This window comes from Ziziphus jujuba, chromosome 3 (assembly GCF_031755915.1).
Source record: "Ziziphus jujuba cultivar Dongzao chromosome 3, ASM3175591v1".
Classification (NCBI taxonomy): domain Eukaryota; kingdom Viridiplantae; phylum Streptophyta; class Magnoliopsida; order Rosales; family Rhamnaceae; genus Ziziphus; species Ziziphus jujuba.
The window spans coordinates 16,556,447-16,577,209 of record NC_083381.1 but is presented as its reverse complement, the minus strand read 5'-3'; the positions used below and the strand labels follow the sequence as shown (position 1 = coordinate 16,577,209).

General features: G+C 33.0%; 3 protein-coding genes across 4 annotated transcripts; 1 reads left to right on the top strand and 2 right to left on the bottom strand.

Moving 5' to 3' along the window:
• Nucleotides 1–772: 772 nt before the first annotated feature.
• Nucleotides 773–10,281, top strand: LOC107422513 (glutathione reductase, chloroplastic). 2 transcript variants are annotated; one of them, XM_048476733.2, is made up of 17 exons: nucleotides 776–1,043; nucleotides 1,913–2,072; nucleotides 2,575–2,639; nucleotides 2,746–2,815; nucleotides 3,327–3,398; nucleotides 3,517–3,720; nucleotides 4,547–4,620; nucleotides 4,709–4,792; nucleotides 5,544–5,631; nucleotides 5,711–5,795; nucleotides 6,926–6,999; nucleotides 7,727–7,834; nucleotides 7,976–8,040; nucleotides 8,561–8,674; nucleotides 9,332–9,431; nucleotides 9,701–9,754; nucleotides 9,950–10,281. In XM_048476733.2, exons 2-17 carry the CDS (start codon nucleotides 1,932–1,934, stop codon nucleotides 10,043–10,045), a joined length of 1,494 nt encoding a protein of 497 aa, XP_048332690.1. In that variant the 5' UTR covers nucleotides 776–1,043; nucleotides 1,913–1,931; the 3' UTR covers nucleotides 10,046–10,281. The 2 variants fall into 2 exon arrangements, with proteins under 2 accessions (XP_060671252.1, XP_048332690.1); XM_060815269.1 differs by lacking the exons at nucleotides 9,332–9,431; nucleotides 9,701–9,754; nucleotides 9,950–10,281 and adding an exon at nucleotides 8,963–9,017 and having other exon boundaries at nucleotides 773–1,043.
• Nucleotides 10,282–11,230: 949 nt separating this feature from the next.
• Nucleotides 11,231–14,844, bottom strand: LOC107422524 (protein disulfide isomerase pTAC5, chloroplastic). Its single transcript, XM_016031985.4, has 6 exons — nucleotides 14,172–14,844; nucleotides 13,418–13,513; nucleotides 13,144–13,275; nucleotides 11,730–11,973; nucleotides 11,592–11,629; nucleotides 11,231–11,481 (listed from the first exon to the last, which is right to left on the bottom strand). The coding sequence occupies exons 1-6, from the start codon at nucleotides 14,772–14,774 to the stop codon at nucleotides 11,386–11,388; spliced, it is 1,209 nt and encodes a 402-aa protein (XP_015887471.3). The 5' UTR covers nucleotides 14,775–14,844; the 3' UTR covers nucleotides 11,231–11,385.
• A 1,001-nt stretch (nucleotides 14,845–15,845) lies between these two features.
• On the bottom strand, nucleotides 15,846–19,970 carry LOC107422525 (uncharacterized). The gene is made up of 11 exons (XM_016031986.4): nucleotides 19,811–19,970; nucleotides 19,603–19,686; nucleotides 19,052–19,147; nucleotides 18,853–18,928; nucleotides 18,657–18,752; nucleotides 18,491–18,564; nucleotides 18,287–18,394; nucleotides 17,974–18,111; nucleotides 17,212–17,317; nucleotides 16,630–16,835; nucleotides 15,846–16,385 (listed from the first exon to the last, which is right to left on the bottom strand). Exons 1-11 carry the CDS (start codon nucleotides 19,868–19,870, stop codon nucleotides 16,317–16,319), a joined length of 1,113 nt encoding a protein of 370 aa, XP_015887472.3. The 5' UTR covers nucleotides 19,871–19,970; the 3' UTR covers nucleotides 15,846–16,316.
• Nucleotides 19,971–20,763: the final 793 nt, after the last annotated feature.

Genomic DNA, 20,763 nt, shown 5'->3' with positions numbered 1-20,763 from the left:
TTTTTAGGGGGAAACTTTATAATTAATATCTAAATTGGAAATTTTTTTATTCAATCAAAATCAAAATTAGTAGGCGGGTCAAGATTGAATTTGATCAACATGGCGTGCACATTCACAATCGACATGCTTCTTTTCTTTCCGTATGCATCTTGTTGTCTTCTTTTTAATACTTTCTATTTCTTATTTATTTTTTTAATTTCTCTTCAGAAGTTTTTCTATATTTTTTATTGGCTCAACATTCTCCATCCAAATCCACCTATATAATACGTTGACAAATTAATTAAATTCGAAATTTATATTTTATAATTTGTGGGACATGGCCAAAATTAAGATATAAATTCATACATGATGTCCTAACTAATGAATTTTTCAAAATGAGTAACCAGAAATATGATCATTTTCTTACCAACGACTAAGTCAAATAGCAAAATCATTGTTTTTTTTTTTTTTCCTTTAATAATAATTCTGAATTATTAATTTTGTTTAAGGTTTATTAAAATAAAGTGTTTATATTATATTGATTTATTAACCATTTATACACTGCTGTCTCAATTTGTATCCAAACAATTTATTTTATTCATATTAACAATATTTATCTATAGGGCATAGATTTATCAGTGATAATATTATTTATTATTCAAAATCTAATAATAATAAAAACAGTGTAAGAAACAAGAAATGATGGCCCACTGTGGAGTCTGCTAGGAAATTAATGAAAAAAATAGAAAAAAAAAAAAAAAAGGGAAGGACTCCACGTGTACACGTCATCATGCATCTGAGTTTTCTGAATAAACCTTTTTTATTCTATAATTAAAAAAAAAAAAAATATTAAATTAAAAATCACCAGCTTTCGTCTCTTCTGAATCCACCATTGCATTTCTCTCCTGTGCTTAAGATCGTAAATAAGGGAAGTGTATTGTAGATAACTGAGAAATTACTATATACCACCTCTGACGCCGCATCTACTACAAAAACCCTAGAACTTCTACTTCTGCTACTCTGTTTTTTTGCTACTTCTTTTCTCCATTTCCTGCTTCGCTTCGGTACGATCCGCCATTTTTTATTTTTTTATTTTTTTTCCCTTTCTGTTTGCTTTCCGAGAAAAATGCTGGAAAGTTTGTTTAACATGATTTCATTTCAACGTCCAATTATCTGTTTTTTGCTGCAGCTTTTACTGCATGTCTTTGTTTTCTGTTTTTCTATTTCGTGTTTTTCTTTTTCCCTCTCTCTTTTTTTTTTTTTTTTTTTTTTTGGTTTTTTCGCAAAAGGAAAAAAAGAAAAATTAAAAAACAGAGTACGTGTTTTTAGATGCTATGTTTGAATTGAGGATGTAAAATTGTTGTTTGATTTTGATACTGTTTTATTTGTGATCACGGAGTTGAAGTTTTATTTCGTATGAACTTTTTTTAAAGTGCCTTCTTTGAATCTTGTTGTTTGATCGCAGAATGAAAATAAATTTGTATGATTTTGTAGTTGTTAATGTAATTTTTGATTTTTGATATATATATATATATATATATATATATATATATTTTTTTTTCTCTCTAAGTGGTTCTCATCTGTCTTTTAATTTCGTATAATTTAAAATATTTCTGAAAATGATTTGTTTGGCTCGTAGGAAAATCTGGTATAAAGCCAGAAAATTTCATTTATTTTTAATGGATGCTTCATTTCTGATTTATTATAGAGTTATTAAAAAAGTAAATTTTATTTTATAATTTTTGGTAAAGGTTATCCGATTTGGAAATATCAAAGTAATTCATCGCATTCAAAAAGTTTATTTTTCCCTTTTTTTATTTTTTTATTTTTCTAACTTGTTTCTTTTTCTGAGCAGCCAGTAAGAGTGTTAGCCGTTTTTGTTGTTTACATTTTATGATGTTCTGGTAACGATTTCGTGGTTTTGTGGATTCAGTTCGATATAGTCTTTAATCATGTCGAGGAAGATGCTTAACGATGGGGAAGTGAACCAAACTAATGAAGATGATGCCCACTATGACTTCGACTTGTTTGTTATTGGGGCAGGAAGTGGTGGTGTTCGTGCTTCTAGATTTTCAGCTAATTTTGGAGCCAAGGTATATGACCCCAGAATATGAAAATTTGATTATTTCTTTTTTTTTTTTTTTTTTTTTTTTGGGTGGCTTATAATGTTTTATTTTAATGCCTACTTGTAATGCTCTGTTTCCATATGGCTTTGTTTTGAAAAGCATGCTTGGATGCTTTTAAGGGATTTTCATCTATTTTGTTGGATTGATTTCTTGGTTTGTATCATAAGAATGAAGAGTTTAAATTTACGAAAACTGATTTTGATTTGTTGGAATTCTTGGTGGATTAGCTGAGTCTTTTGATATCCTTCTTTTATTTTACTGATTCATGTTACCGTTTTCAAATTGGTGATTGTTTTAGCTTAATTATCCCCTTGATCTACGTTGTTAAACTCTTTACATGCATAAAATTCTCTCTTTTTCTGTTTTATTTTTATTTTGATAATATACATGCATACAACTCTTTGGAAGAAGCATTCTGTTATTACTTGCATTCTGTTATTACTTATACTTCTTAATGCAATGTTTTAAGGTTGGTATATGTGAACTTCCATTTCATCCGATCAGCTCAGAAGTTGTTGGAGGAGTTGGTGGAACGTGAGTTTTTCAGAACTTTTAAGTTCATTTTTCTTGCTAGCATAAATGGAATCTTTGAAACAAGTATGTTTGTACTCATGACTTCTCGTACATTTTGATTTTCTAGATGTGTTATCCGTGGTTGTGTTCCCAAAAAGATTCTGGTGTATGGAGCATCTTTTGGAGGTGAAATCGAGGTGAGAAAAAAAATTTCCATATGCTTTACATGATATAATTTTTCAAAAAAAAAAAAAAAAAAAAAGGTAAGTCTATCAGTTGCAACTGTATGTTTATTTTCTTAGTTCTCAGTGGTAAAGACATGCTTGACAAGGTTTAAGCATTTTTTATTTATTTATTTTTTTTTTCAATGTTGGCCTTCAACATTTAAAATATTTAAATAACTTGAACTTTTCCAATTCCTTCCATGTGCTTGGATACTGAATCTTAGTCCAACATAGGGAGTTTTATCATAGTTCTTTACTTGGTTTTGGTGCCATATAAGAATGTAGAAGATAACTTTGATTATGCATCACTGAAAAGGAATAATTTTAGCTTGTCTAGGAGGATTATACACACCTTTGCTAAACTTATCTTTTTTTTTCCCCCCAGATTAGTGCATATCCATTTAAGTACAGTAGATTTACATGATATTAATAACTTTTATGTTGATTTTAAATGGTTTGATGGAAGTTTGGTTTCGATTTGTAGGATGCAAGGAATTATGGGTGGGAAGTGAATGAGAAAGTTGACTTCAATTGGAAGAAACTTTTGCAGAAAAAGGTTGGGAAATTTTCTTTGATTGGTTGCTTTTGGTTTAATTTATCTTAAGATATTAGTTAAACAGCACTTTGTGGTCTGTATTTTGTTTATAAATCTTATGTCTTTTTGTTAACTGCAGACAGATGAAATAGTCCGGTTGAATGGAATATACAAGCGATTATTGGCAAATGCTGGGGTTAAATTATTCGAAGGAGAGGGAAAGATAGTTGGTCCTAATGAAGTTGAGGTCATACAACTAGATGGCACTAAATTGAGCTACTCAGCTAAACACATACTGATTGCAACTGGCAGTAGGGCTCATCGTATTTCAATTCCTGGCCAGGTAGATTTATAGTATGCTGGAAAATGAATTATTTTGGTTACCATTACAGATGCTTTTTGTTACAGTTTCATGGATATTGGTTACATGTGAATTCTTGTTTTGTTAACAATCTTCTGTGTTTATAATTTTGAGTAATTAGTAACTGATGGTGATTTTCTTTTCTTCGTTGTAAATCCATCCTAATATAAATTTTTTATTAATATTTTATCACTGGAGCATCTTTCTAATGGTTATTGTCCTAAATTAGATGTTTCAAGTTTGGTTTTATATGTTTATCACCTGTTAATGATTGTCTGTCTTAATTTTGATGGGCATCTACTTTGAAAAACAATGGAAGGATGTTCCAATGTCTCTTATTTTCTGAATTACAAGACGTTATCTAACTTATTCTGACTAATTTTTTCATTTTGTATTTAAGGCATGCTCTCTTTTTCTTTTTCTTTTTTCTTTTTTTTTTTTTTTTTTTTTTTTTTTTCCATCAATAAAGTTGAGTTTCTATGGGGGAAAAGAAAGAGTGCATGAGCTTTTCAAATTCTTGGTTTCCTGGTAAATTGAAGTGTTTTCTGGGCCTTCTTATACTAACTTGATTCACAGAAAGGTAGGTTGTGCCTTTCTGGAATTTTGGCTTATGACATTGGTTGCCCCAAATGGATTGGTAGGAGTAGATTTTAAGTGTTGTTCCATCCCTTATTACTTGTTTTAATGGGATTAAGCTTAAAAAGTTATTGTGATGGTGCATGATAATGTACTTGAAACTTTTGATGCATCCAATATGACAGTTGTGATAGTATTGTCATTCACCTCATTTCTCTTTCTGTTTTCAAAGGAATTGGCTATAACCTCTGATGAGGCATTGAGTTTAGAGGAATTTCCGAAACATGCTGTGGTGCTTGGTGGAGGGTGCGTCTTGATCTATTTATTTGTTTTTTAAGCTTTCAGCTTCTTAGCGTGCTGATTATTTTGTATGCTTGTTCTCTCTTTTTATTAGGTACATAGCTGTTGAATTTGCTTCGATATGGCGAGGACTGGGAGCTACTGTTGATCTATGTTTTAGAAAAGAACTTCCATTAAGGTAGCACTTTGGATCTCATGTTCTTCTGCTTCTGTATATTTCTAGGCTGTGTGATCTGTAAGATGGATTTCCTAGTGGGATTTTTACTTTTTTAAGGTATATCATGGTTATTACTATTTGACGAATTCCATGGCCATTTATGGGAGGCTAAGTTTCAAATCTCAGGCCATTGATATAAAAAATACTGAGAACTTCTTCAGCATTTTCTAATAGGACTGCAAAATCAGAAATCTTGATAATTCACAGATAATGGTCAAGAGACTTATTAGTAGTTCCCAAAATGTTCTTTTTTGTAAAGATGGAAGTTTAAAGCTATAGGTGCCTTTGTAGTTGCTTAACATTTATCTTTTCTGGGACTGCTGATTATCATGATTCCGTCATTGTCACTGATATAAAATTACTAAACTAGGGATCTAAAATTTCTTCAAGTTGGCTAACGTAATGCTTTGATAGTTAATCTTTTCACATAAATTTTAAAGTTTCATTATAGTATATGCTGATAATGTTCTTAGCTGTGCGAAAATAGCATGACTAGTACTTTTATTTATTCATGCTGACCTCCTTATCTGGCCTTTATATGATGTTGGGAAGTTTTTCCAACTGGTTTACATTTTAGTTTCCAATAATTCCAAGTGCATGTTCCATATTTGCTGCCTATTGTCAAGAAGACAGTTGTTGGTTCTCTGTCACTTTCTACCATGGCTTGCAGCGCTGTTTTAATGGAATTATGTGCTGGAATATTCTGTTGCAGGGGTTTTGATGATGAAATGAGGGCAGTGGTTGCAAGAAATCTGGAAGGCAGGGGAGTTAATTTACATCCAAGGACAAATTTGACAAAGGTACTTCTATTTGTAGTGCTTGTCTAGAATCTTCTCTAATATGTTTCTCTTCCACTAATTATTGTCTTTGTAAATTCAGTTGGAAAAAACAGAAGATGGCAAAATAAAAGCTACTACGGATCATGGTGAAGATTTGATTGCAGATGTAGTTCTGTTTGCAACTGGTAATCACCTGTTTAGTTACACATATTTGTGATATGGAACTAGAAGTCAATAGGAGATGTTGTATTGTTTACAACTGGTAATTACCTGTTCGGTTATGCATTTCTGTTATGTCAAAAGAAGTCAATGCGTACCGTTTATAATCTTCAATCAGTTGCATGTGGTATCTTTTAATTTGGACTTTTGATGGTCAACTGTGGATTTTTGCTCTCTATTGAAGTATTTTTACCTGTAATGGTCCTGGTTTTGTTACCAGGGTTGGTTTGGAACCTACTATTGGAAAAGAAAGTGCAATTCGTTTTTGATGTTTGGTACAAATTGCAAGTGCAGGTCGTTTGTTTGGATGTAGTTTCACAGTCTTGATGATGGTCATTTATTCAGATTCATTGATGTCTAACTGTAAAGAAAACTATTAATGTTTTTCTCATTGGACTTCGGTGAGAAATGCATTTCAAATGTTCCAATTTAGGTACATAATTGATAATCCATTCGATTTGAGTAACTTTTTGGTATCAGTGAAGATTAAGAGTAGGGCTGTAGTGCCTGTTCGCATGCAAATTGGATTGGTTTAGGAGGATTTAATCCAAAACAAGCTTCCAGAGAAACATAATTATGAAACTAGGTCATGGTCATTTTATTTGTTAAAAGAAGCAGCCAGAAACCACTGATAAAGCCTTTGATAACCACATATATTACCTATCCTCAATCAAACACCTAAAGCCAATTTTAATTGTGCATCTCATCCAAACCCTCAAACTTATCAAGCCCCATGAATTGCATTATACTTAACCCAGCTATTAAAATATTCTAAAGCCTTGTTTGTGGGAGGGAGATCAAGAGAGATCTGAAAGATATGTTAAGGGATGGTAAGAGAGGGATGAAGCAAGTACAAGTGTGAGAGAGAGTTAAGAGGAGGCTGGAAGGGTGCTTAAAGTCTGTTGTCCTGTGGGTTACTGTAGACACTATGGGGTGATATTTCTATTGTAAGCTCTTACCATATAGTGGATCATTCTAAATACAGTTATCAGATATTTTGGTATCCCAAATTAATTAAGTTTTTTTCTTTAAGCTTGAAGTGGGTACCTGCAAACATTGTAACAATATATATATTCTGCTTTTACCTTTTTAACAGGTCGGGTTCCTAATACAAAGAGGTTGAATCTTGAAGCTGCAGGTGTGGAACTTGATGAGGCAGGAGCTGTGAAGGTCTCTAGCTTTGTCTTTTACATTTCATTGATGTTGATTTCATGTTCTGTTATATGCTTCCTCTCTAGAATGGGAGCAATTTTTTTACTTTGGCTTTGGTTCTGCATTCTTTTTGTATACATATTCCTTGTCATTGTACACCAGTTATCTCCATTAATTGATTGAGCTGTGAATAGTACATATCTGTGCGCATATTATTTTTGCAAATATGACATTGTTCGGGCAGAATTATTGGCTATCTGTAGCTTGTAACTTATTTCTTATTACCTATATATAAAATTTGGTTAGGACTTATAGGTGTGAAATAGGGGTGTTGCTATGGACTGTTTGTTGCAGTCCAATGAAATGTTTGAGAGATGAGCATTTGTGGTTGAAGTACAAATCTGGAGCAAAAATTGACACCATTTGGGAATGCTCTCTAGTCACTGTATAGAGGCAGTGGGGGTTTTTGGTGTTTGTCTGTCTGTCTGTCTCTGTATCTGTCTCTTGCTTTGTTTTGTTTTGTTTTTATTTCATTTTTTATTGATTGTTTTGTTGTTTGGTTGAATGTATAAAAAGCCATATGCAATTATGTCAGGCAATGCTGTTTTAGTTGTTTGTCCTTTTTTTCTCCTCAACAAGTCTACTTAATTAGGCATTGAAAGATTGCATTTTCATTCACATTAATAAGTTTTTATGGATTACAGCAAATGTAACGTTAAGGTGTTTGTTTCCTTTCCTCTTCTAGGTAGATGAGTACTCACGCACCAACATTCCTAGCATATGGGCTGTCGGTGATGTTACAAACCGGATGAATCTTACTCCTGTGGCCTTAATGGAGGGAACATTTTTTGCGGTATGTTTTTACTCCATACCTTTGTTGGTCATCTTCATTGCAATTTTGGTTTTCCTATTAAAATATTTGTTTTGAAACATTCATATTATCTTACAGTACATTGTCAGTTACATTATTTATTTCCTTTCATATGACTTACAGAACACTGTTTTTAATGGGAAACCTTCTAAACCAGACTACAGAGACGTACCCTATGCAGTGTTTAGGTAATGAATTTTCTTCTTTAACGAGGGGATTTTATTTTTATTTTTTCTAATTGTAAAATGCTGTTTCTTCTTCAACCAGATGTAGAGCTGTTTTTAAACATGGATAGTCAGGGAGAGTGTATATATATAAATATATATATATATATATATATATATATATATTATGCTCTCTTATCCAGGACATTTTTTCTGGGAAAATGTCCTACTAAATGTGTTGAGGCGTATTCCTAAACAAAAAGTTACAAATGATAGAAAAGCTGTATAAACACTTATATACAAGTCTGGTTTATAAATCTTATCAGAAACTTTTCCCTATATTGAAACAGAAGTTTATGTCATCTTCTGGCAAGTGAAGTTAGGGGAAAGTCATTAAATTTTATTTATGGTTCTGAAATTTTTGTTGTTTTTACATTTTATGGCTGATCTTGTAATAATTTGAACCTACTGTATTCTTCCATTCTGAAATTTCTTTATCAATTTATGAACTTTGTGTTGAACTTGTGTTGTACTCCCTACGCAGCATACCGCCACTTTCTGTTGTCGGTCTCAGTGAAGAACAAGCAATTGAGCAAGCACATGGAGATATTTTGGTCTTCACATCAACCTTCAATCCAATGAAGAACACTGTCTCTGGGTATGCACAGCTGTATAGTCTTCCTTGAACAAATATGCATAAAACTATGCTGATTATATCCTTCATGGCGGAAAACTATGAAGTGTATTATACGGTAGACTGTAACTTAAAATCATTAGATTTGGATATTGTTCTGGCTCAGAATTTTAAAAGTATCATGGATGCTGTGTCAGCACTTTTAGTGAGCGCCGAGACCACGATTTTTAAATTGAGTTTGGACTTCTTTACTCTGTTGAATCAGATCTTTTGACCAATTTTATGATAATTCTGACCTCTGTCTAATCTCAGGAGTCGGGATTCTTCTGTCTGTTCTAGACCTATAAGATGATCTCTTCATGAGATAAATTCCCCCTTGGTGTGAGGAAGTTTATATTATAAACTATAAAATGAAAGCTCGAGTGAAAATGAAGAGCATTAACTGAGCATCTTGCAAGTGAAAGTCAAAGTTAGGAAAATTTTAGTTACTTGCTTTTCTTGGTGTGAAGAATATTGCTAAGTATCTGCCCTGCATCTTCTTTTAAAACCGCATTTTTTTCTTTTATTCTGGATTAGAGTACTGCTCCTGTAAATTCGAGATCTTGCTTTAATTGCTGTTCTTTATTTTTGATTTACATGTAGCTAATATTTCTATGTATGTTACTTACTTTTCCCATCTAGACGACAAGAAAAGACAGTTATGAAGCTTGTTGTTGATGCTGAGACGGATAAAGTTCTTGGGGCATCCATGGTTGGGCCAGATGCACCTGAAATTATACAGGTACGTTGTTCCCCATTATTGATGATCGTTGAGTTACAAAATGTGTTATTGTCTGCCATTCATATAAGCTGATTCCTAGAAGAACTTGAACAGCTAAACATCACTGGCTTTAATTAGTAATCATTTTGTAGAAAGTTTCTGGCTCTTTGAGGTTATGTTGCACCATTGTGCTTTCTATTTCAGTCCCCCTTTTTTTTCTTTTTTTTCCTTTTTTTCTGTTAATAAATTTTTTACATATAATCTCAAATTGTTTTGGATGTACTTCACAGGGCATTGCTGTTGCGCTTAAGTGTGGAGCAACCAAGGCACAATTTGACAGCACAGTAAGTTCTACCTTTTCTATGTGTTTGGTTATCAACCCAATGCCTCAATTGCATCTTTGGTTTTTCCGCCGGAAAACATTTTAATTTTTTCAAAAAGATTTTTATCCGTTCATGAGAAGATCTCATAATTTATTCTTATATAGTATATTTATGGGCACAACTTGACTCTTGAAGCTTTTTAATTTTAATATATAGGTGGGAATACATCCTTCTGCCGCGGAGGAATTTGTGACAATGCGTACGGTTTCAAGGCGTGTTCCTCCTGCTAACAAACCAAAGACAAATCTATAAGAATACAGTGAGTAGATTCTGGAAGAGGGATATATATATATATATATATATGCTTTGGAAAAAGGATATTCGCTTAGTTATATAGGTAGTTGTTTTACATTCACTACATGGAAACATGGGGTATAACGAGGGAAAAAAAATTGGTTGGATTTTTTTTGTCCAATAAAATTTACTTTGAGCAGTGTTAAAAAGATAATTGCGCAGAACCAATATAATTTACTATCTATATTTTTATATTGATCGATCCTAATTTCCTAAGAATTTTTTTACCTTGTTTTTGGTTCTAAGAAAGTTGGGAGGAAAAAAGATGCATAATGATTGGTGCAAAATTTGATTCCTTTATCTGGAATGGTCTTGCTGCACTATTTGTATTTGCTTATTTAAAAAAATTTAGTTGGCAGTTTGAACTATGCAACTTTCTTGGGGTCTACGTAGAGGTTCTTTTTTTTATTTTGTATAACTTCTTGATTATTTTACTCATTTTTATATCTATATTATCAAAGCAAAACAAAAAAAGGAAAAGAGAGTAATTTTAGGTGGTAACAGGTGGACTTTTATCTCTATCTCGAAAGGACAAGAAAGAAATCCTCTACTTTTGAGGAATTGCAACCATAAAAAGAAGTTAAAAACTACAAATTAAATGCCTTTTTATCTCTATAAGCTCTGCTAAGATTTACATTTTAAGCAAGACTTTTGTCTATTCCATGCACCAATAATATTAATAACGATAATGATAATAATAAGTCTATGTTTATCGGTATTCGGTAGCACAAATTTCCTCATAACTTCTTAAGGTATCGGTGATTATCATTTTGGGAATGAAACAAAATAGTCAAGCATTATGCTGACTTGGGCTTATGTAACGTGATCTGTGTTTTTATACCATAACTTCTTCTTTTTTTTTCTTTTTTTTTTTTTTTTTTTTATCTTTTTTGTAATTTTTTATTATAATTATTTTTTTGCATGTTTGTACCAAAAGTATATGGGAATCGTTTGGGACCGCTATTACTCAGATTTTTTTTTTTTTTTTTGGGTGCAAAGAGACTAAAGACTTTATTGTGCTCATATCACTTTCTAATTCTAGGACATGAGATAATAAATGTATGCCTATTATCCAGCTAATCTTAGTGGTAAAATGTCCACTTTTTAATAGTCGATCCTGGCAATGGAATCATACTCGGTTCATAATCTAAAAAGTAGGAAGTATTTTCTTCTAAATATTTATAATGGATATTAGTCAAAGTACATGTTCGAGCATTATAGTACACAAAATACATTTATGAGAAACAAATACCATACCTTTTTTTTTTTTTTTTGGCTTAAAGAAACAAATACCTTAACTATGCCCCTGATTTCCCTTCACAAACATCGCAAATTGTATACCCAAGGCCATCACAGTAAGGACATTTTGCTCCCTCATCTACCCATTCCAAGAACTGCAACGTTGATTCCGAAATAAGTGTGAATTAATGGATACTGATGGAACAAAATCTAAACAAATACTAAATTTATGCAATGTGTGTAAGAAGTATAATCGTCATCTAACCTGGGGTTCGATGTTTGGCTCACCTGTACCATCGCATTCTGAAAACAAAGAAACATGAAGGAAATTAAAATATTTGCATGTAATGATTTATGCAAATGGAAACTCTCTCTAGGAGTAAGTATGAATTAATTTTCATACCCATACACAATAAACGACCCTCCCCACGGCAACTGAGGCACTTTGTTGTGCTTTGCTTCGTCTTGCTTTCACCATTTTTATTGTATCTGCCGAGTCTAGAAGGCTCTTCCCATCTGTTCTCTCCTAAGAGAAAAACTCGCTGATGGGACAAATCTACTTCCGCAACACCTTCATCTTTCACAATTTTTTGCTGAACCTTTGAAATTTCTGTAAAAGATGCAATTGCAGCTCCATTTGTACCTTCCTAGAAGATCAAGAGAATCACCACTTAAAATTATAGATAGGAATTTAATATTTCAGTCCATGTACTTTAATTTAATGATATCTAGGGTCTCTATTCAAGTTTCTAAGTCAAGGCCAAGTGGGGAGAAGAAACACAATAAGTCATCACTGGTGCTTTGGCCTCTATGGCTATTATCCAAACTAAGTACAAGAGAAATTCAAGTTTTGTTGCATTACGAGTAATGAATCTGCTAGATAATCATGCCAGAATTACATCTCATGCAGTCAAATTAGTTGCAATATACGTAGAACAAAGAAAGTTATTGACCAATCAAACAAAAGTATTTGACCAAGGCACCATGTTCCGTTTTCTGCATTTTATTGGGATTTTTGCTTCATTTCATACCTTATTGGATGTCAGTCACAGTGTTTTGTGTTCTAACTTCTGTCAAACTAACTAAACAACATGGCAAAAGTATTGCCGCAAGGGAAAGAAAAAAGTTAATCTGGAAGACATTTGAAATGCCAAAAATTAGCTAAGTATATTCATATAACAACACTACTGTACAAATATAGTTCTTCCTTATAGAATTGGACTGGACGTCAAGGTCAGAATGATAGTTGTAGATTCTACACTAGAACTGCAACGTGTATGTTATAAGGTATGTACTTGTAATCGACGTGGTTGTTTGAAGGAGTGGTATGCTACCCTGCACTTTTTGTCAGTAGAGAAATAAGCCTAAGTTAATTCTTAATGACATGGTAAATAAACCAATCACGTTGCTATTAGTTGGTTCATCTCAAACTAAATTACCAAAGGGTGGAGTTCTACTTTGTCCTTGAGCTACTCATTAATTTTCAACCGCTATAAGGCAGGTGAAGAAATGATAAAGGAAGCTTATAAATTAGGCCATCTACAAAATTTTTAGCATATTGAAAATGCAAAACCATGGCCCCCCAAAAAGAAGTGTCACTCATAAAATGGCTGATGAAACCAAAACGATAATAGAACTCCACTCATTAGAATCCTAAAGTATCCTTAAGACTATGCAATATCTGCCTAACTGCTTGATAGTTGATACCAACAACTAAGCATAGTTTGGTGACTTCTTTTAAAAAGTGAAAATTACAATCAAGTTATAGAAAGGGGGAAGGGGGTATCTTTCAAAAAGCCTAGGTGAGTTTGACATACCTTTGGCGTATCGACAGGACTATTGTTTTTGTCTGTTTTTAAGTTTGAGCCAGAACCCCCAATCTGTTCCACAAATAATCTTTCAAGAAGTTGTTCTGTCATTATCCCATCTTCAGGGGCACCTAAGCTGGCCTGTCCAGCAAGATCATGTGAAATTAATGCCTTGAGAACATTATTTCCCGAACAATTTTTTCCATTCTATTAAAGAGGGATTATCTCTATATATGATTCTCAAATCTATCTCTCTCAAAATATAAAGATTTTCACAACTCACTTGCCAAGTCTTCACAGCACGCTCAGTCCCACTTGAGAAGCTAGAAAATTCCATGTCTTCCTCACCCGAGTAAAATCCTAACTTTAGCAACGCTTCCTGTCATAATTAAACATTCAGGAAAAGTCAAAAGCACAATACACTCAAGCTGGAAACCCACCGATTTCTTAGCATGAAACCAAAAGTTATAGAACAGATGAAGCACACCAACCCTATTAGAAAAACGGTTAGTTTTTTCAATCCTAATAAATGACACATACTATAACACCCATTATGCTGAGATTTTTGCCCGTCTTTATTAACTTCAACACACAAGACAACTATGACCAGTAACTTTAAAAATAAGTACAGATTTTCATCACTATGGTCCTCATTAGATTGTCTTACATTATATTTTTCTCAGCTCTTTAGCTCTTCGAACTTTGAGCTTGTTTTTTTACAACGAAATAATTATCAGTTTAACATAATTTTAAAAGAAAATGTGTTTCTTTTTTGAACTTATTAAATCTGAATTACCCATATTCTTCTTTTGGAAACATTCCAAATCTCTTACCTGCTAGAACACACATTAATCAAATTCCACAAAGTACAAAGCACAAAATGCATACAGAAATCCGCAGATACATACACATACACATACATACGTATATATAAACACACACACACATATAGAGTTATATATACGCATAAACAGAACAAATTAAGCGAAAAAAAACTCGCCTTTCAAATTTGATATTCAGATTGCAAGATAGCAGACCTGCATTGATCGGACTTCTTCTCCTTCCGATCCCTTTCTCAAAGAACTCCTCTTCTTCTTCTCCACCTTCTTTCCTTCTGCATCTTCAACCCTAATCACCTTCTCCACCACCAACACCTCTTCCTCTTTCTTTTCCTCCTCGCTCTTCTTCTCCTCCAACACCATCGGACTCGTGCTCGTGCTCGTACTCAAATCGGTCTCCGCGATCAAACTCTTGTCCTTCAAAACCTGAAGCAAACCTGCGATGCTAGCGATGGTCTCGGACACGGAAGCTCCTTCCTGAACCGAAAGCTGGCGCTCCAGAACTTGAATCCTGAATTGGAGATCGGAAATTTGGCGGAGAAGCGAGTCTCGCTCACGCGCCCAGCGTTGTTCTTCTCGGAGCCATCGCTGTTCTTCTCGGAGCCACCGTTGCTCTTCTCGGAGCCATTGCTGCTCTTCTCGGTCACTGTGGGAAGATGAGAAGGAAGAAAAGCAGACGTGGGAGTTGAATGAGAGAGAGTGTGAAAAGGAAGAAGAAGAAGAAATGGAGGAAGAGAAAGGAAGAGGCTTGTTTTGGTGGTGAATTGGAGGGTTTAGGAAGAGAATGAGAGAGGAAGACATTGGCGTTTTCTAAACGTCTTTGATATTTGCCAAAGAATTTTCTCTGTGAAGAAGAAGAAGAAAAGAAAAAAAAGCGTTGTGATATTTGGCTTATTAAAAAAGAAACTCCAACCACACGTTTCGGATACACAAGATGGGCGGGAACGTCATCTGACTGACGGCAGATATAAAAGTATCCTATTTTTGTATCCGTTTTATGATATTTTCTAATTCTTTATTTTTTTTAATTATACTATATCTTTATATTATTATAACTCGATTTTGCAGTAATGGCATTAGTAAAATGATTAAACTAATCCTTTGTTATAAAAATTATTATTTTATATGTATTGTCTCATGTTAATTAACATGGAAATGTTAAATGTTTTCTTTACTTATTTTTTATATGGTTTATTTAAATTGAGCGTGAAAATCAAAATAGGATAGTAATAGGTGATCCAGGAAAATGTTTCATAATTGTTTTAATAAAGCGAAGAAAAATTATAAGGTTCAGTACAGTCCATCTATTGTGCGGATGGTCCGCATCCTCATGCGGACCACAATATTGGTGACAGTTTTTTATAGTATTGATGATGATTAAAAATCGTCGTTAATATTATAAAAAATCATCACTAATATTGCGATCCTTATGCGGACCGTCCTCACTATAGAATTTTCGAGGTTCAGTGTGCATATACATAAAAACTACAACATAAAATTGAGAGAAAAAAAAATTATATTTTCTTCCCTATGTATAAATTTCTATTCAAAAAGAAAGAAAAAAGAAAAAAAATGAAAAATATATAATTTTTAAGTTCATGTTTGAAACAGGGAAAAAAAACTCTTAAATCGTGTTATTTTAGACATAAAATTTAGAAGCATGAATTAATTAATTTGGAATAATGCAAGACAATGGCAATAAACTAATTAACTTTTTCTTTTCTTTTTTTTTAATTGCTCTGGATCTGTCGTCATGAATCTTCCTGGCATGTAAGATTTATAGGAACCTAATCATATATAATAAAGAGACAAAAAATATATATATATATATATATATATTGAAAAGTGGTTTAGTTGGCGTGCACATTTACATGCATGAATAAAAAAGGAAATTTTATTGGTCATCACGACAAATAAAAATCGAATGCGTTTTTCATTATTCATAATTCAGAAGCTACAATACAAAATGAGAAAAATCTAGATTTTAAACAAATACACATCACAACAATTCCTCAACCAGCAAATGCACATAGTAATATAAATTTGCTTAAGTATCGCTCACCCCACTGCCTAGTTTCATGCTTTACATTTAAAAAACCAAAAAAGGTCTAGACCAATTAACTTCTCTTTATAATGCCAATTCCTCCTTGATCTAGCCACCAATGCCTTAATGTGAAAACTCAGATTAACTATAGCTACCTGTTTTAATATCATAAAACACGGAACGGGTTTCACGCGACAATGGAAACATGGATATCTGCATGATTCATCTACATAAAACACATGCATAGGAGGATCAATGGCAACCTGAGCCTCTTCTGGTAATTAGGAACTCCTTCATGCTTAGTCAAGCTTAACATTGGAATACAGGAGGGTATCCCTTGTGAGTGGCATGTTCAACAGGAAGTATACCTGCACAGAAACGATATTTGTTAACAGTTCTATTGCATGAGTAAGCCAAGAAATAAGTAAACCTGACGGGAAATATGACCGGAAAAATTGACTTAAGCCAAGAAATAAGTAATCCTGACAGCAAATGTGACTGGAAAAATTGACTTTCTCTAAAATGGCTTAAGCACTGGTTTCATTACTTAATTACTATATTTCAATCTACAACACATCATGCTGTATACGCTCTTGACAGTTTTGATCTTACCCCTAAGAGAGTTGCAATGATGAGTATAATCCCCGTGATCCAAGCAAGTGTCCGTCTAACCAACACAACTTCAACCTTCAGATCATGAGGGACTTTTGTTTCTTCTAACCAACGTGCAGATGGCCGAGGAATAAACCTCAAATTCAACATCTTGCCTGATTCCAGAGGAGATGATTTATAGAAGGAGATAACACCAACAATATGACCTGCCATATTATCAAAAATAACATTAATTTTATGAGAGGAAAGACTATAAATTTCAACCAAGTAAATACAAAAAATATTAATAATTAGTAATGTCACAATAAAATCTTTCAAGCCGCAAGAATTAGCATCAAAAGAAATTAGCAGCAACAACCTGTAATTTATATTTTCACTCAGACATTCTAATCTAAAGAAATAATTTCAGTGTCCTATTCCATCAACTTATCTCACTGGTATCCATGGATCTCACAAGGCTATAGATGGGACTAATTATGTGAAGGCTATTAGATGACTAGGAATTTCCTTTCCCTAGGAAACTTGGCATGGGATTGCTGGAGTACAAGATGATTTAATTTACAGAAAATCAATATAACTGACCTTTGTGTGCATTTTGCAATGAATTAGATATCTTGGTCAATGTAGCAAGTAGTAACTCCTTTCCATGTTGAGCAATGGCTTCAGTTCCATATTGCTCTTGCAAGACCTGTCAATGACATTTACAGAAAGAAAATAATTGATGAAGAACTATAGTAAGGCACATATACTAGTCTAACTAAACCACACACACAGACAAGGCATCAATAAATATACAAACATATGTAAATGTAGTTTTCGAAATTCATCTACCTGTCAAAATTATATTTTGACGTACTAGTCAATTAATGTATTAATTTCTTCTCATTACCAAAATAATAAAAACTAATGCAGTAACTCAAAAGGAATAGCTCTCTCTCTCTCTCTCTCTCTCTCTCTCTCAATGTATGATACAATACATATTTTATATATTTATTTTAAAGTTTAAAACTCTCAAATGCATTTTCCAATTCATATATCATCATGGAAGAATCTTGTTTTAAATTCAATAGACCAAAGAATTTCTCTTTAAAGACGAACCAAACACAGCCATATAACCTATACTAAGCCATATTTTTTATTTGGTTCATTCCAAAAAACACCATTCTTGTTGAACAGCTTGATGCAGTATTTGTACCAGTTAGCCAAATTTGTATATTAGTATCTAAATATGTAATGAAACACCATAATATTTCTATTCTATAAAGACATATTTCAGGAATATTTGGTCACATTACATTCACACCAAATTCTGATTATAAAAGAAGGAACTGAAGGATACATCACCTTAATGCCATCATAATGACCAGTCACTAACTCAGCAGGATGTTGTGTGCCTTGAGATAAATCTTCATGCAGTTCTATTGCCCGTCTAAAATTGTGGATAAGAGATAGAAGACTCACTATAAACTCCCTGTCAGCTTTCTGCAAGCAATTAAAATATTATCCATCCGATAAATGCTAAATGCGAATTAAGAAAAAAGAAAAAAAAAAAAAAAAAAGAAAAAAAAAGAGAGATATATTTTCATGTTCAATACTTTGTAGACAACTGTTGCTCATTAAATGATACAAATAAAAAATTTTAAACCCAGAGAACCACCTTTGACATATGAAACTTTGCATTGGCACCACTGCCCAATGGAATAGTCAACTCTCCGTTCAATGGTTCCAGCATATCAACTACATATGATCCACCCATCCAAGTTGCCTAAAAAAATAATAATGAAAATCCAAATAAATTTATGTTGAAATGAAATGATTCAAAAACACAAAGGAGATAAACAACGACATGTGCATTACTCACAAAATCTGAGATTTCTCTATCAGTACAATCTGCCAGTGGCTCATCCAAAGATACCACAGCTACCTCATCTTCATCTGTGATTATTATGCGATTATTATCCATATAGTTGATATGATAGTTCATATATTAAACTTTACAGTATGAATGGCCATACTAGATGGAATACCTGGCAATTGAATCTCGGCTTCCTTTGAATAAAAAACAATCTTACTACCATAGGCATCGCTGAGAATGGAATCACCTTTGACTACAAGACTAGGATCTGCATGTATAAGACACTGATTTGTGGATTATGCCAATAACAAAACCAATAAAAATTGTAAACTAAGAGTCGAATACATATAAATATCAAAAGCAGAGACCATCAATTCCTCTAACTTCCAGCATGAAAACAGCACGAGGCCTATTGAAAGGATTAGGCTGGAGAACCTCATTCAACTGCAAAAAAAATACCAAAACTTACAATATTAACTACGGGAAGTAAATTTATTGTTTCTTCTATTTTATTAAGGACTGCAAGCAATTACAAACTATAAAATGTATTTTTCATCAGTTATAAACCTTAGATGAGCTAGCCGCAGAAAGTGTAGAAGGTGGAGCAAGACCAAGCAAAACTGAGACTGCGGCACCAACTTCCATGGCCACCATTGAATCAGGCTGCGATCGTAAAATGGTATGTAATAAGGAATCTATTTTGGGTCATCAACAATTACAAAAACAAAATCTTGACAAACCATTTAAAACGCTACCCTAGCAATACCTTGTTTCTTTAATGGATCGCTAAATTTATGCATTAAGAACAGAACTTGTCACGTAATCAAGCCAAAGCTTAGCTTTTCCAAATTTTAATCAAACATATTCAATTATACCAAGACATTAGGAAAATGGAATAATCATTTTCCTACTACATTTATATATTATATATATAAAATATAGAATTGGCAAATTGAAAGTTCATCAAAATCTCTGAAAAAGTTCGCAATCAACTAAAAGAACTATAAGCAAACGATCAATTCAAATCAAATGCTAAACGAAAATTCCTCATAAAAGAACTGAAAATGAAAAAAAAAAAAAAATGAATGCACAAGACGAAGCAATAGCGTAGAATTTACCTTGTCGACATCGTTCGGAGAAGGATTGCGAATAAACTGATTACCGGAGCCATCGACAAAGAATACAGATCCAGTACCTTCGGCCTGAATCAAAAATTGAAGCCAAAAATAATTATCAGATCGTCAATCTAGTACAAACGCATCACATGGTGAAGAAATTTTATCCAGTAAAAAGGGAAACAAAGAAAGAGAGAGAGAAAGTAAAAACCCCAGCTCGCGAGCAGAGAAGGAAGAAGATAACAAGCAAATTGAAACTGTGAAAGTCCATCTCTGGTATACAGATGGAGAGGGAAAGAGAGAGGAGAGAGAGAACGAGGGTCTGATCTGTGGCTCTGAGAATTGGGAAGAACAGGAAGGGACCGAGTTGGAAATTTCATAAACTCCTCTCGAAAGTTTTATGAAACGACGTCGTAAAAGAAAGCCAATAGAATGACGTTGCTCTTAGCCTTTGGGCCGGGTTTTGTGAAGATCTACTTGAGGGTAATTTGGCCCAATACACTGTTTTGGACCCAACAATTGAATAGCCAACTTTTCTTGAAGTCTGGGCCAGTACAGAACTAATCCATTTAAGCCCAATTGCAAATATATTCACCTTTAAAAATGAAAAAATTTATTTCTTCGAACTTTTTTTTAAAATTTAAAGAATTTATTTCTTCTAATTTTTTTGTACATAAATTGTTTATTTTTATTATTTCAATATGGAACCAGTACGGTTCTACGGTTCTACAGTTCTTTCAAGTAATTTTTTCCAATAAAAATTTAAGAAAAGTCTATCTGTTGCATAAATTTTTAAGGAAACCAATATTTCACGTTCAACTTCATAATTTTGTTTTGACACAAAGTATATGAAATTTTCAAATTGAACATGTGTATGTTCCCGAGTATAATAATCAACCTATCTCACACACAGAATTGGAAGTTGAAAATTCAAAAAAAAAGAAAAAAGAAAAAAAAAGAAATTGAAATTGAATTGATCAAAGGATTAAATAAATTAGCTAGTACATTTTGGGCTTGCTCAATATCTGAATAATAATTATGCAAATCATAACTTAATCTAGAAACTGAAGTTTCTATATCTGAGGACTAAAATGAAGTAGATAATAAGTAAATGACATCAGAGGTAGATAATGCATGCATCAGCCAGGCATGCAAATATATATA